This window comes from Toxotes jaculatrix, chromosome 12 (assembly GCF_017976425.1).
Source record: "Toxotes jaculatrix isolate fToxJac2 chromosome 12, fToxJac2.pri, whole genome shotgun sequence".
Lineage (NCBI taxonomy): Eukaryota > Metazoa > Chordata > Actinopteri > Toxotidae > Toxotes > Toxotes jaculatrix.
This window is the reverse complement of record NC_054405.1, coordinates 16,734,071-16,750,119: the sequence shown is the minus strand read 5'-3', so window position 1 is coordinate 16,750,119 and position 16,049 is coordinate 16,734,071. Positions and strand designations below refer to the sequence as shown.

General features: G+C 39.1%; 1 protein-coding gene across 2 annotated transcripts; it reads left to right on the top strand.

Annotated features, from left to right (window-relative positions):
* The first annotated feature begins 396 nt into the window (after positions 1-396).
* On the top strand, positions 397-13,299 carry LOC121190457 (sodium- and chloride-dependent GABA transporter 2-like). Of its 2 annotated transcripts, XM_041051206.1 has the most exons (14): positions 397-785; positions 945-1,079; positions 1,327-1,467; positions 1,856-1,943; positions 2,265-2,397; positions 4,194-4,328; positions 4,414-4,517; positions 4,919-5,043; positions 6,399-6,511; positions 6,606-6,743; positions 8,113-8,215; positions 8,395-8,495; positions 10,024-10,194; positions 11,586-13,299. In XM_041051206.1, exons 1-14 carry the CDS (start codon positions 596-598, stop codon positions 11,718-11,720), a joined length of 1,812 nt encoding a protein of 603 aa, XP_040907140.1. In that variant the 5' UTR covers positions 397-595; the 3' UTR covers positions 11,721-13,299. The 2 variants fall into 2 exon arrangements, 1 of the variants encoding a protein (XP_040907140.1); XR_005894989.1 differs by lacking the exon at positions 11,586-13,299 and having other exon boundaries at positions 6,670-6,743; positions 10,024-10,153.
* The last annotated feature ends 2,750 nt before the right edge of the window (positions 13,300-16,049 follow it).

Here is a 16,049-nt window from a genome sequence, read left to right as displayed (position 1 = left end):
TCTAAAAAGTTGCGTTCTCCTTGTTTAACTTCAAAAGGGGCAACACGGGACTGAAGCCTTTTCTATTTTAGGCTGCAGGTCACGTTTTGTGAGTCTGACCGCTCTGTGTGATGCCAAATGAACACATCCAAAACACGGAAATATAAAACTGCTTTATTTGGCTCCAGGAAGTTGAAACTTAACTACACCAGACATTATTGTTGTGCTTTGGCGTCATGTGAATTAAGGCGGAACAGTCGATTTGCACCGCCCCTCGTACACTGTGTCCAAGCTCCTTTTACTCAATGACACCCCCCTCCCGCCACCCCTCCAATCCCTACCCCAAACACACATCTACGTGTCTGCAACTTAAATAGTTGCTGCAACACCATTCTCAGAAACAGTACCATCAGAGCTCATGTCACATCTACACATTGCTTAAAACAATCCTCAGCACATATTCGGCTTCGTATTTGCGCGCAGTCTGTGCCAACTAAAGTGGGTGAGGATTTGGCCAGTCATCACAAAATTTTATGTCGGTGCAGAAGAAATTAGCCACCACAGAGCGTTTTATTTTAGGAAACTAGCTGTTAAGTGATTTAAAAGGGTGGCAACAATGGCCATGAACGGAAAGAATGGCACCTACACAGCTGCTGTGCCAAGCAAGCACCCACAGAAACCTAAAGAGCAGGAGGGACGGGGACACTGGGGGACCAAAGCAGAGTTCATCCTGACTGTGATGGGCGCGATCATCGGACCTGGGAATGTCTGGAGGTTCCCCTACCTGTGCTACAGAAACGGCGGAGGTGAGTAAATTTACGTATCAACCTTTACACTCAGTTGTCAAGAGCATGTTTACAATTTTGTCAATCTGCATGTTTACAATTTTGTCAATCTGGGACGATTACTGATAATTTTCTTCTATCTCGGCGTATTAAGAACTAAAGATGCTCTCTTTCTTCCAGGTGTCTTCTTTATCCCATACATCTTGTTTATGCTTACATGCGGAATCCCCTTATTTTTCCTTGAGACTGCCTTAGGGCAATACACCAGCCAGGGAGGAATCACTTGCTGGAGAAAGATTTGTCCGCTTTTCCAAGGTAATTAAGTGATGTTTTAAGTTATTTTCCTGTGGCCTAGGTCTTCTTGAAAATATTAATAATGTTTTCAATGCATTGTCATATTTGTCAACTCGACGCGACGCACTGTCCTTTTGACCGTGCCACCGTTTGGTTTGGAACAGAGACCTCTTTACTCAACTCTTTACTCGACAGACAGTGAGTGTTGTGCTGTAACAGCAGAATCTCTGCGCCTCCCTCACTCATTTGACATGTTTCTCTTTCTCAGGCATGGGCTATGCCAGTCACTTAATCATCGCATTCAGTGCAACCTCTTATATCATCATCATTACATGGGCGTTCTTTTACCTGTTCTTATCCTTCGGTGCGGAATTGCCTTGGGCGACATGTGGACACGAGTGGAACACAGGTAACCTTTCCTGCAGCTATTGGCGTGGGCTCCGGAAGCCTGTAGGTGTGAAGTATTGTTAATAAAATCACTAAAACCTGGCATGAAGACATTAAGTTTGATCATTAATTTCACCGGGAAAAAAAAGCGTTTGTTATATAAATGATGGGATTTTAATGTGTAACTTCTGAGATTAGTAGAAATAGCAGCAATGATAGGATAAAGTTTTTGTTTTTGCTGTTTTGAAATTAGTCATGCAATGCTTAATGCATAATAATAAAAATAATAATCTTATCTGTGAGGAAGGGGAAAGGGCACGTTTTATAATGTAACAACATGAAATACATGTAGGACAACTTTTACTCTGAAAATGTTTTTACATTCACAGTGTTTTATTGTCTCACATTAGACTCATGCTTGGACTTCAGCCATTCAAATCTGAGCCTCAGCTTGACATCCAGACTCAATGCCACTCTTCCTGTTGTGGAGTTCTGGGAGTAAGCATGTAGTCAATTCACACACAAGTTTAACTGAATGCTGTTTTTACCCCTTTTGATCCCTGCCCTTCTCTCTTCTCTCTCCCCTCTCTCTTCTAACCCAATCATTCCAGATCCTCTCTTCCTTCACTCCACTCCCACCCACACTTTTTTGTTTCACTCGCCTCTGATTCTCTCCTCTCCCTCCTTGTCACTCATCCACCCTTGCATCCTGGAACTCAGTTTTCCTCCCTGCCTATAATTCACTTCACCTCTCTTTCACTTGTCATTCATTTATTGCTCTCCCTCTCACCCCCACCATTGCTCCCCTCTTCTGTCCAGGCGCCGGGTTTTGCAAATCTCTAGTGGTATCGAGGAGGTGGGCAGCTTGAGGTGGGAACTGGTCTTGTGTCTCATCCTGACCTGGGTAATCTGCTACTTCTGTGTCTGGAAGGGCATCAAGTCCACAGGAAAGGTTAGCAACTTAAACACTGAGCAGAATTCAAGAATGTTTCTCATATTTTTGTAAAAATATCCCCAAAACTCTGCTCCCAATGAGGCGCTCAGGTGCATAGTTTAATGAATTTCAAGTTATAGAAGCTACTGTTTGATTAAATATGACATCTACACATCTAGTTCACACTATTCCAGAGCTGTAGCTGTATTCCATAGCTGTATTTATATATACTGAATATATTTAGCAAAAGGCAAACATTTCTTAATCCATTTTTCAGTTTACGCTAACTCACCTAGAACCTTTCCTCAAAGAACATTCATGTAGCAAAAAACAAAATATTATCCCTCACTGGCATCACACCCATAAACAGTTGTGTTGGTTACAGTGCATGGTCAAACTAGAGGACGTGTTGCCAGTTACTGAGCCACAGATCTCTGCAGCACTGGGCCACATATTACCACATATTATTGTTTGTGAATATGCTTGACATTGCTGTAACATGCAGCAGCTGAAATGCTTATCAAACATGAAACATTCAAAATGCACCCATGTAGTTTATTTTGGCTTAATATTACAGCATATGTTAAATTATTACATTTTTATCATTTGCAAATGCCACAGAAATTGTAAAGTATCATCATAGAATCATAAAATGTAATAAATTGTTACCAATATTACATTGTGTGCATTATTATTATGATTATGAATATGATTCCTATTATTCATACATGGAAAACATATTTTAACAGCAGATAACTAAATCTAAGTGTGGTCATAGAAAGCATTGCTTTAGGCCAAATACAGATGTAATGGGAGGATTACGAGGTGTTTGTTTTTCCATTGTAAAAGTAAAAAAGTAAAGCCTGTTTCATTGTCTTAACCACTGGCATTGTTTACGTCTGAGTTTTACTGAACGCTCTCTGAAGGATAAATGGGGCATTGTGTTTGCTCAGCCAAAACCCTGACATCCTGTTTGCATCAGCTGATTGTAATTAAGTTGTTTTATTTGTGCTTCTTTATCTGGCCCATTGGTATAGTATAAGCTGCTTTCAGCTGGTAAGTACCATCCAGTTGTATTCATACAAACACAAGGTTTTCTGAGCTCTCTAAATAAGCAAAGTCCTGTGCTAAATATAACTTGAAACACATAATCAATAAATGGCCAGTCCCTTGATGTTAGCATCTCTGAATGAACAAATTCATTTTCCATCAGTTTTATCAAATTCAAACCAAATTTCATCACCTGCTTCATTGCAGAAATTTACAAAAGCTCCAATGCCTTTCCATGCACACCACACACACACACACACACACACACACACACACACACACACACACACACACACACACACACACACACACACACACACACACACACACACACACACACACACACACACACACACACACACACACACACTCCAAAAAGTGTTTAAAATACTTCTAGTTACAGCTAATGTCATCTGAGGTCACACTTCACAGCTGGTTTTAGGTCCATAAAATGGCTAAAGGCTTGTGACTCTGCAAGACATATTTTGCAGTCGATCATATCTCAGTTAGAAACTGCTGTTCATATGAGACTAGTCACAATCAATGAAACAGCCTCTTGGTAACTATTCCTATTCCTAATGATCAGCAGCACATATTTAAGTTGTTAAAGAGGCACTTAAGGCTGCAGATGTCCAGAGTGTTGAATGCAACTGTCAGCAATACAGGAACTGTCTGAGCTTTCACCAGTGTGAACTAGATTAAGTAATTAAAATGATCATTACTTTCAGCCCCACACCCCAAATGTCAATGCTCCTTTCTTTCAGGCAGCCTTCTTCACAGCCACCTTCCCCTTCCTTATGCTGTTGGTTTTGCTCATACGTGGTGTTACCCTACCGGGGGCAATGGATGGGATCATTTACTACCTCTACCCGGATATCTCTCGCCTTTCAGATCCCCAGGTAAGAACACACAAATGATCTTCACACCAGAACCCCTAGACTGTTTGATCAGAAACTCGCATACACATTTGTTTGAACTTTGCAGGTGTGGATGGATGCTGGTACTCAGATCATCTTTTCTTATGCCATTGGCCTCGGGTTCCTAACCTCTCTTGGGAGTTACAACACTTACAACAATGACTGTTACAGGTAAGTGCACTGCTAATCTACTGAAACTATCATGCTTGGAATTAAATTTTACCTTCTCTATTCCATAAAAATGTTAAGGAAAGTGCTTTGTTGTCTGTGACGTAATTTATCTGCAGCTTTAGACAGACTGCTTTTTGTGAATATTTTTATTTCCTTTTAAGTAAAATTTGATGCAATAAAGTCAAGAATGTCTTCAGAAGGAAATTAAAAGCCCGATATTCGAATTAAGCACAAGATCAAAACATTTCATGGACCAGTGATTAACGTGGGGAATAAATAAATTCTTCTCTTGGCTACTAAAATGAGCATCCACTTCTGCAACACTTTGTGTCCATGCATCCTCTCCTCAGTTGCGTGTACATTTTTATAACTGGATTTGTTTTTTGTTTTTTTTATTTCAGGGACTGTTTTTACTTGTGTCTGCTGAACAGTGCCACCAGCATTGTGGCAGGCTTCGCCATTTTCTCTGTTTTGGGTTTCATGACATACGAACAAGGAGTGGATATTTCGGAGGTGGCGCAATCTGGTAGGTTCTGGCTCAGTTCAGTTTAACTTCAGAGTGAGCATTAGAGCTAAAGTTTTCATACATTTCCTGTGGGGCTTTTTTGGGAAAGCTTGTAGTCTAAATGGTCAAACACTGCACAATGCCCTGACATTAGCCCTTCACCCCTTGAGGAAATTGGGCCAAATCATGCGATGTGTATTAATCCTTATCCCCTTATCTATCCAATCTAAGAAGTTTGCTGGCAGACTTTTCACCTTCCTCTGTCATCTTTTGTTTGTCTCCTTTCGATATTTAACCTTTAACTTTAAAGCATGCAGCTCAGCTCAGGTGAGCATGATTACTGCTAATCAGTGAGCAGTAGGAATGCAGAACTAAGGATTAATGAGAGTCGCCATGACCTGCATTGTAGGAATCGTAAAGTAATCCGTGAGTTGAATTGGAGGGAGGGGGGGGGGGGCAAAAAAAACTTTTGCTCTGTGAAGCTCTGCCTCTGCTTGATGCCTGCTGCTGCTCGTGGCAAATGTTGATCTGTTGGCTGATCCATCACTTTGGTGCAAACTTTAATATCTCAACAACTACTAGAGTCACTGTCATGAAAACATGTACAGACATTCATGATCCTCAGATAGTGAATCTTGATGACTTGATGGTGATCCCCAACCTTTCTTTCTTTCTTTCTTGACATTTTGGGTTTAGAGTACAAAATGTCTCAGATAATTGGATGATTGCCATGAAACACGCATTCACGTTCCCCTCCAGATGAATTGTAATCACTTTGGTAATCCTCTCACGTTTCATTTACCTTGGGGCAGAGGAGGGAGGGTGTGACATGCCACAAGGGTTCTCCTACTGAGAGATAGACCATTAACGCTGCAGTGTTGTGGTATGCGCCTTAATCTCCTGGAGTATGTCAGGCCCTGAGATCAAACACTAATTACTTCCCCTTTTCAAGGAAGTAAGACAATATCAAGGGTCAAATTTACAATGGTCTAGAAGCTGATCAGAAACTACTAATGCTGCCACTCCATGCATTTCCAGTTTTGTTGTGCACACACTGCCTCGTTTCTCAGGTGTTTTCAGTCTTCACTTGTGTCTTCTTTATCTCCATGTTTCAAATGCAGCATCAAAATAATCAATTTATAGAATATCTGTCCTCCATTTGCTTACTTTAGGCTCACTCATTAAAAAGTAAATATCCTTAACACAGGAAAGTGAGAATCAGGTAGTGTTGTACTACATACAAGTGACATTTTTATCATGTTGTGTGTCATTTATTTCGTTACATTTTGTGTGTGTGTGTGTGTGTGTGTGTGTGTGTGTGTGTGTGTGTGTGTGTGTGTGTGTGTGTGTGTGTGTGTGTGTGTGTGTGTGTGTAGGCCCAGGATTGGCTTTCATTGTCTACCCACGTGCAGTAGCCATGATGCCCATGCCTCAGGTGTGGTCAGTGTGTTTTTTCGTCATGATCATTCTGCTTGGACTGGATAGTCAGGTACCAGCAAAACCCCTCGGAATGAATTAATGAATGACTGAATGAATGAGTGAACAGAGCTCTGACTCTCTCTCCTCCCACTGACTCCTTCCAGTTTGTTGGTCTTGAGTGTTTGATGACATCACTGTCTGATCTGTTCCCAACTTACCTGCGTCAAGGCTGCAGACGTGAACTGCTTCTGCTGGCTATCTGCTGTACCTGCTGTCTGCTGGGATTCTCACTGGTCACTGAGGTTTGTACAGTACACTCTGGACTAGACTGCATAACCATGCCTCAGTGTTTCAGAATCTGTCTACCAGCAGCCCTAAACGCACAAATTAACCTGTTATATGTCACTTGTTTAATCAGCACAAAAACTAGAAGACTAAAAACGGCAATTTGTGGTTTTACAGGAGGTTGGCTTCCAAGCTAGCTGTTTCCTCTTGTTTCATTAACCAGCTGCTGAATTAAGCTTCATACTGAACTTAGAGATATGAAGGTGGTGGCAATCTTTTCACCTAACTCTCGGCTAAAAAGGAAATAAGCGCATTTCCTAAAATGGTGAACTACTCCTTTAAATCTACTTCTTTTGTCCCCCAAAACTCATTTTTAAATGTTTTAATTTCTTGGTTCGTGTGTGTGTACAATTAAACCTTGGTTACATTTTCAACAGCATTTTCAAAGTTATTATTCTGGATCTTTTGAATAAACTGTGAGGAAGTGCTGAACGATTCTAATTCAACTTTTCAAATTAATGGTTTTATTGATAAATATAATTAGACTTGGACACGATCCAAAACAAACTGTAGTAGCATATTTTGCACATTAAGATCTGTTTGTTCATGGGAACAAGACATGACACCTCTGTTTCTCAACCAAACAAAACTGTACTTACAGTACTGGTAAGAACTCAGCAATGTTTCTGTCAAAAACAGAGGCACTCAGGCCACAGCCACAGCACACCAGTTTATGAAAAAAGAGAAAGTGGACTCAGATGCACCACAAATCTGTCTCTGTTAGAGATCTTGCAGAAAAACATGCCAAACCCTCTGCAGAGCTTTTCTTGCCAGTTTGCTGACGTAACACAAATTAATATCTTGCTCCTAATAAGTATGAATCTATGAATTTACTTTGACAGAAATGAGCTATCAAAGAGCCTCATCTCATACTGGGATTTTCTACTCACATCAAACAACGACAATATGCACTTACCACAATCTCAAATGAAGCCACCACTAAATGGCCCATTTTGAATAAAGAATCAGATTAGAGGATTAGTGCCTGACTTTAATAACTGAAGCTAAGAATATATGTGAGGAAGCCTTTTGTTGATAATGAATTTGCTGATGTTAACGTTGATATGTATCGCATTAATAGTGTTACAGAAAATGATAATGTGATCGTGGCAGTTTTTTCATTGTTACGGTCTGGATATAACCAGGTTTATCTGTATTTATTTACGTTACAGGTGAAAATTAGATACAATGCAAGGATTTAGAAGTGTATAAAAAGTCCTTTTGGAGCTCATTACCAACAGTTTTTTACATGATGCTTTTTATGAAAGTGTCAATATAAAAAATGTTTATGTTGATGAAAGTAGTTATCACTATCCTTGTGTTTAGGGAGGGATGTACCTGCTCCAGCTGTTGGATCACCACGTCTGCAGTGGCACCACCCTGCTCCTCCTCGCCCTCTGTCAGTCTGTCAGCATTGCCTGGGTCTACGGTAAGTCACAGACAAGACAAGCAATTATGTAAACACTACATCCTGTTAACAGAACAGATACAGGTCTTCATTGCATAATGAAAAACTAGGGTTACAACTATTTTCATTGGGGCCAGGACAAATGTATGCACTTTGGTATGCTGATGAGACCTCCCTGTTTTATTTCCTTTTCCCTAAAGGTGCTGACCGCTTCTATGGCAACATCTCCGACATGATTGGTTATCGTCCATACCCATTAATGAAATATTGCTGGAGCTACATTACCCCGTTCATCTGCTTTGTAAGTCCATTTGATGTATGACACTTTATGTAACACCTACATTCACCAGAGAGAGAAAAAAAAAAAAAAGAGGACCACCTCAGTGAAACCTGAGATGCGCACAGCTGTGAATACACAAATGTAGATGGAGGATTTATTGCATTTATATAATCGTAAAGTCCCCTTCTTTACCTTTTCCCCTTTCAACTTAAGTTATCTTGCAAGCCTTTCCTGTCTGCAGAACTATACAACCTCAACACCCAACCTCGACTACTGTCATCCAGGGGTGGAAAGAGCACTGGAAAACTGAACAGTATAAGTATTAACTTGACAAAGATCTATGGGATGCAAGATAAAGTGCATTACAATATGAATGCATACATGCCATTAAAAACAGCAACTGAAACCAATACGTTCCAGTCAGGCACTTTGCAGCCCTCAGCATAGCCTTGCTAGGATTAACCATAGGTGATAAAACTCAGACAAGTAAACACAAATTTTCAACAATAAATAAAAAGCATGGGCGCCATGGCGGATGCCTATAGACTTTATTGTGCACTATTAAGCTATGTACATATAGCAGTCTGCCACTTGCAATGAAATTAAGCCCAAATCAATAAGTCAATCAATCAATCTATCTATCAATAAAATTTTAAAAAAAGAAAGAAGAAGTTGTTGTAACTCACCTGTCTGAACGTCACTCTGTGCGCCGTGGAGTCCTCCACAGTCTTCTCCAGGTTCAGCTCCTCTGCTAGTTCAGTCTCAGAGTGAAATATTAACAGTCCACTCAGCCTCCGCGTCTCAACGCGCTTCACAACGTTATCAAACACTGAAACTGACTGAGCTCTGCACTCACAACAGGGATGATCAGAAACAGCAGGACGCTTGGCGCACACCACACTAAAGGTAGAGGCCACAGCTGGAGCCGTTTTAGCGTTTGGCATTTTAGCCAAACCCAGCATGCACCTGTTGGTCACGATCCACGAATCCGCAATCCGTGCCCACACATTTGTAAACTGCGGCCAGGTGAGCCGTCGCTTTGCGAAAGGCCGGTCAGAACAGCCGCGGGTTAGCTTTTGATGCGTGTCTACTCGTGGTGTTACGGCACGGGTGCTTGGAGTAGCCATAAAGGACGAAGAAAGACCCATGTATTTCCGCGATTATTAATCCCATTTGATATAACAAGTAAAGAAAACATTGTATTGCACATTACGTGAAAAGCAGTGGCCATATAATTGAAAGTTGTTCTACTGTGCTATTTTATTTTTAAAAATGGAGCTCAAAAGTTAAAATCTTGTTGTCATTGTGGTCACGATCCACATTTGATTTTATCCAATGTCCTTTACTGTTCCATATTTAATATATAATATTTACAGTGTTATGGTTTGCATCCCATGTTAAAAGATATTCAGTATATAATGACTCAAGGTTAATTTAATAGGTAATTTAAGTAAGTAGTAGGTTGAGATGTCTTTTCAGTTGTCACATCTTGCTCCTTACTGTAAAGTTTAACTTAATATTAATCCACTTTGTCTTTCTCTTATCACAGGGCACCTTCATCTTCTCTATTGTTAAATACTCTCCACTGAAATTCAGCAACACTTATGTTTATCCACTCTGGGCCAACATCTTGGGATGGTTCATTGCCACCACCTCCCTCTCGCTTGTCCCTCTGTTTGTGTTATATAAAATAATGCAGGGAAAAGGCACTCTTCGACAGGTGAGTGTAATCTTCTTGTTCCTCTGAATTGTAAAAGTACTTTTAAGTAAATTTTGTTCCAAAGAACCCAGAAGGTTGTGATGGAAAACTCAGCATCTAACGAAATGATCACTTCGCTGATGTTGATCTGTAAAACCTTTACCCTCACATAGATTATGGTCATTTTTTGCTTTTTGGCAGAATAAAATATTAATATAAACTGTGCTGCAGTGAGGCATACCTTTACGTGGTTAAAAAGTCATGTTTGAATTTGTTAAAAAGTTGTGTGGGCCCTGTTCTTAAAGAGCTCTTTGTCTCTGTCTGGATGAATGACAGCTGAAAATTTATGTTTTCCTCGCTCAGATCAGGGCTGTGAGGGACAGGGGAGTGTTTGATGCTGAGTACGTGCAGGGGTGATTTAAGAACAGCTTGGCTCAGAATTTCTTCCATATGAACAGTTTTGCAGAAATAACTCATAGGATTATATTTCTTGGGAAGCATATGAACTTTTTGAACGTAGCATGCCATTCCCTGCTTAAAGGAAACGTGTGGTGATATTCTATGTTTGTTATTGTCAGCGAAGGCCACGAAAAAAAAACCAAAACCAAAACTGAATTGAGCTCATTGTGCCAGGGAGCTCCATTATTGAATATACATCAGTGTGCTGTCTCTAGGTTAAAAATAATATAAAATTCATAAGTGTTAAGTGTTAAAAAGTGTAAAAATGTAAAAGATGTATTTTTCTTTAGTTCATGAAAATTGTGTCAGAGTGAGTGTTCTGTTCCTTTCTTGGGTTTTCGAAACGGCGACAGAGTGAGCGCTCTTCTCGTCAACATTGTAAGTCGCATCTCTGCCGCTCCGCTCAGCTACGTTACCTGTGTGAACGAGTTAAGGCAGTAACGTAGCGTCGCGTTCTTAAAGTTGGTGGCTGTGTTTGCACACGCTTCATCCTGTGACCACTACAGTCTATGAGTATTGTGTGTGTGTATGTTTAGCGTTTTGTGTGTTTCTTTTTAGCATTTTTTGTTTAGTTTAGCTTGTTTGCTAGCTCCATTATACTTTGCATAGTGTGCTGTTGTTTAAGTTATTGTACGGATATTGTGTTGTTTTTTCTTTTGTATGTCTGTGAATGAGAGAGAGAAAGAGAGTGTGTGTGTACGTGTGTGTGTGTGTGTGTGTGACCAAGTAATGTATGAAAAGTCACGCCTCGCATTCGTCATTTGATGTTATCTGGCTGTCTAAGCCTCGCTTGGTGAGGGCAGCACAATCAGAGAATTACACTTTGGCACTGGGTCACTAATACTGTAAAAAAAAAAAAAAAAAGAATTACTCCTTGTATAAGTCATATAGAAAGCCTTTTTTCCTCCAAGTTTGTGAATTTCACTTTACTCTTATGTCTCCTCTTTCCTCAGCGTTTCTTGTTGCTCTGCCAGCCTATTGACGACCTCCCCTTAGATCAAAAATGTTCTCCTGCACTGGGAACCAGTGACACCACTGCCCACACAGAGCTCAAACCTTCATCCCACATGGGAGAACTCATTCAGTGAGCACAAATAAGTTTTTCAGCTGAGAGTTGTACTGTAAACGAGTGTGTGGTCTTCTGGGCTCGTATTCATCAAACTTCTAAGAGACAGAAGAATGCTCTAAAAAGAGACAGCATTTTGAGTAATGCTATGTTGTTCCAAAATATGTTATTTTTTTACGTCAGAAAGCATTTGACAAACAGCTTTCATTTTTAAGTTTGAGAGTTGGCGTAAAGGTAAGGACTGTTACTTTTACCTTTCACTGAAGTCCAAAAATTCACTTTAAGCAGTTTAATAAATATGGACCCATGACTCATCACTACAATATGGCTGTTGGATTAACTTTAACACAATGAAAGTGTCTCATATGGTAAAGATGGGTTTTATTTGTTGTTGAGAAAGTGGACTTGTTCAAGCAGTTACAGCTGTAAATCCATGACTGTCTGACTGAGTCATGAAGTTACACCATTGGTTGGCCGCTGTTGGAGTTGAAGTGTTGGTGGGGGTGTTTACGGGCAGTGTTGCCAACTTAGAATGCAAATACAACTCCACGATGTCATGAAAATGCTAATTAGCATATTTTGTCATCTAGCAACATTTAGCGACACCTCGCAACTTTTCAAGCACACTCTGACCATATGGGCTCCAGCCATGTACTAAGTTTTGACCTAGTCTTGTAATAATCTTATACCGATTTTCCTTCTGTTTTTGTAACTTGAGCAAACTATTGATAAAAATGGCATTATGGTATGTGGGTTTTTTTTTTGTTGTTGTTGTTTTGTTTTTCTTTATGCATGATACATTAGCCCATTTTGTATTTTTATTTTAGAACATTTATCGGTGAAGTTCTTTTAACTACTCACTGTTGTTGCAAACCTTGCTCTGTATAGTGCTGCAGTATATTCAGTGCATCTAAATATCACATGTGCAATGTATAAATCCTATGTAGTACCATATACCTCTTTATATAACTTACCTCTTTAAACTATGGTAAGTGCCTTACAATAATAATAAGAATTACAGTAATAAAATGTTGGTTATTGTGATAAAGAGCAAAAGAGTGAAAGACATAACAAACACATTGTTGACCTTCAATTGACAAAAGTAACAACAGTTATTTAAATTTCAGTGGTTAAGTCTTTGCTGATTTGTGAGGCGAAAATGCCTCCCAGAGTGAATTAAGACATCTTAGAGAAAAAGTGAAGTGTAAGTAATAGATTTCTGTTAATTAAAAAAATATATTATCTTTAAAATCAGAGAAATATTTAGTTCAAGCACACTTGCAGCAGAGTCAGGCTCTTTATGTGTGTATGTGTGTGCATGTGTGCGTAGGAATGGGAAAAGAGATATACAAAACAATTGTGTGTATTATTTTGGCCATCTGACAAAAAAAATATCCTTGCCAAAGATCAAACCTTGCAGGAGGACACAAGGTGTGACGCTGAGGAGAACTTGTGACCAAATACAGAAGACAGGGTTGATCAGATGATGTTGTATTTCTCTGTCTGCAGCTATCCTATACAAGTGTGTGTATATGTATGGTTTTCTATTGCATTGCTTAGATTACTTCAGTATCATTTTGAGCACTTGGAATTACTCTGTAAAAATTGCAAAAAAAAGGCCTATTGGAGTATATTCCATCATTTCTGATTCATTTCTGTGACATTCTATATACTATAAGGTAACACAGTCCATGCAATAAAGAAGGTACCTTCTTTTTGATGAAATGGATCCTTGGTTCATGATAAATAAATAAACAAAATATACCTCTAAGACAATAGTGATCTATATGATAAGGCTACGTTGTTTTTGATGTTCTTAGTGTTGTTTTAATGTGTAATGAGTGACAAAGTGTTAGCACACCTACAACACAGGATACAGAACATAGGGTCAAGCCAGGTTTAGCCATTTATAATGGACCACTGGTCATGAATAAATATTTACATTTACACAAGAACCCAGTATTTTATCATGTATTTTGTCATGTATTTTCAAATGTTTATTGTTTTATTATGTATGGTGTTTACCCTTTGTCTGCAAACTATGGGTAAACAAGGAGTGTAAGTTCATGTAATCAATTTAGGTTCAGAAAACACAGTAATTTCCATATAATTATATTCAAATATCTTTGCTAACAGTAAGAGCGCAATATGGATCCAGACAGGTTTACACCAATTCACATTTTTAGAGAACAGTTTACAAAGCCTCAGGATTCATTCTTTAGTAGCTATGAGCAAATGTGATTCAGCCTCACCTTCGTGCAATGAAGTGCAAGCATCACTGTGAACATTTTCATCATTGCTCTAATAAAGGTTTTTTGAAAAGTTTCACAGTGTAATCCATACTGGCAAAGAATAGCATTAGTATGAGTTATATAGATCAGCAGTTTGGTATACCTCCTTCTACAATTTCCAATAGTTACATGAATGACGTTAGTGACTACAACAGGTGTTTCAAGTCAGAGCTCCCAGGGAAATCAGCTTGAAAGACACAATAACAGAGCTCAGGTAGAGATACCATTCATAGCTTACAGTAAATTACTGCATTCTTTGATATTTGCATGCAATCCAGCACCTCACCTGTTTTTCCTTCAGTTTTCCAGTATTTTATTTGAGATCATGCTGTGACTTGTATTTTAAGGCTTTTCAGTTGTGTCAGTTTTTGTCATGGATACAAGTGTTACAGTGGTGGTCTGTACTTCCCCCAGTATTTGTCTTGTTAGTTATGTTTGTAATTCCTTTGGAAATATAGCAAACCAGACTCAAGTCATGAAATTCATTTGATATCAAACTCAGTTTACCTTTACCACAAGGATAAATTCATGCACTCTGACAAAAAGTATTATTTCAATCTACATCACAAGGGAAAGGTCTTTATTTTTCCTTTGCCAGATATTCAAAAACATCTCATAAGTGAATTTTTGTCGTTTAGGTCATTTATTAACTGACATGTAACTAATTTATTTCTTTCACCTTATAGCGTTCATCTTTACCTCTGCAGCTTTGACACTGATTTTTAGTTTCCCATGACTCCAACCCAACACTCCAAACCCCCAGTTTGGAGTGAAGTTCTCATTCATCCAGGTCATCATATCCTAAGGGTTGTATCCTAACCCTCAGGACAAGTGAGAGCTTGTTTACAGTCTCTACAAAACTTGTACATGAGGTCATGCTTGTTGGGGATGCTCCGACAGGGAACCGTGGACCTCCTACCAACATAAATAATCTCTAATCCCAGGTCTGCTTCAGGCTCTTGTCAAGAGCTGGGGTCCATGAACTTCTCAGGTCCCACTCCCCCTGTCACTGCAAAATGAAAAACATTTCACCTCTGACATCTGACATGTATTTTCAAGCTGTTTCTCACGAATTCATTCCTTCATTTGTGTGACTCACTGGAGTTACGTGACATGCAGTATGATCTGAATTAAGAGAACAGAGTTAAGTTCTTAAGATGTGAGATGAAAGGGATTCTACAACAATGGCCCAGTAGGAAGCTAAACCTGACAAGCAAAAAGGTTATTTTTCAATTGGAACCACCAATTTAATAAAGTTTAACCTGGCTGCCTGCGGCCTCTATGTGTGCAGTTTGGTGATTTACATGGTATCCAGTTTAAGGATGAGCCTGCTACGTGACACAGATGAAACAGGGTTGAGCTCAAAATTACTGAATACCTTAAGATTCATGGGAAAGGCTCTGGGGCAATGTGTCAAAACACTGAAAAGTGTTCATTAACTTATGTGTGTGAACTGGCATAGCATTTAATACTCAAGCACAAATCAGATTACCAGTGATGACACAGCCTTGGGTCAACAGAAAACAAATAAAAACAGTAAATAAGATACACGACTGTTTTAAAATGCACTACAAGTTTAAGTAACTGACTTTTAAGAAGTTTTTTTTTTTTTTTTTATCAATTTAAAGTTATTGCATTACTCTGACCTCAAGGTGACAACCAGATTTTCTCACTGAAAGTTTGCTCATCCCAATTCATGACACATTTTTGGGAATGCGCCTTGTGATAGTGTATACCTGAGGGGATGTAGGCATAGAGAGCAATGTGAGAAACTGTTGGAGAGCAAGCCAAAGCTCATTAAAGATGATTATATTAAAATCTTGATTGATGAACTTATCGAAACCCCTGTAGTTTGTTGTTATTGCCTTACTTATCCAGACACTGAAAAATATATTGATTCATGACTGAAACACGGTTCTTGAATCTGTATTTTCAAGTTGTGACTGAGCAGCTATTTTAATCTTTTAAAATCCTGATTTTTGGATCTGGGTTGGCTCTATTTTATTAAGTTCATTCAAATCAGTTATTTTCACAGTGGAAGACACATTTCTTCTTCCTGT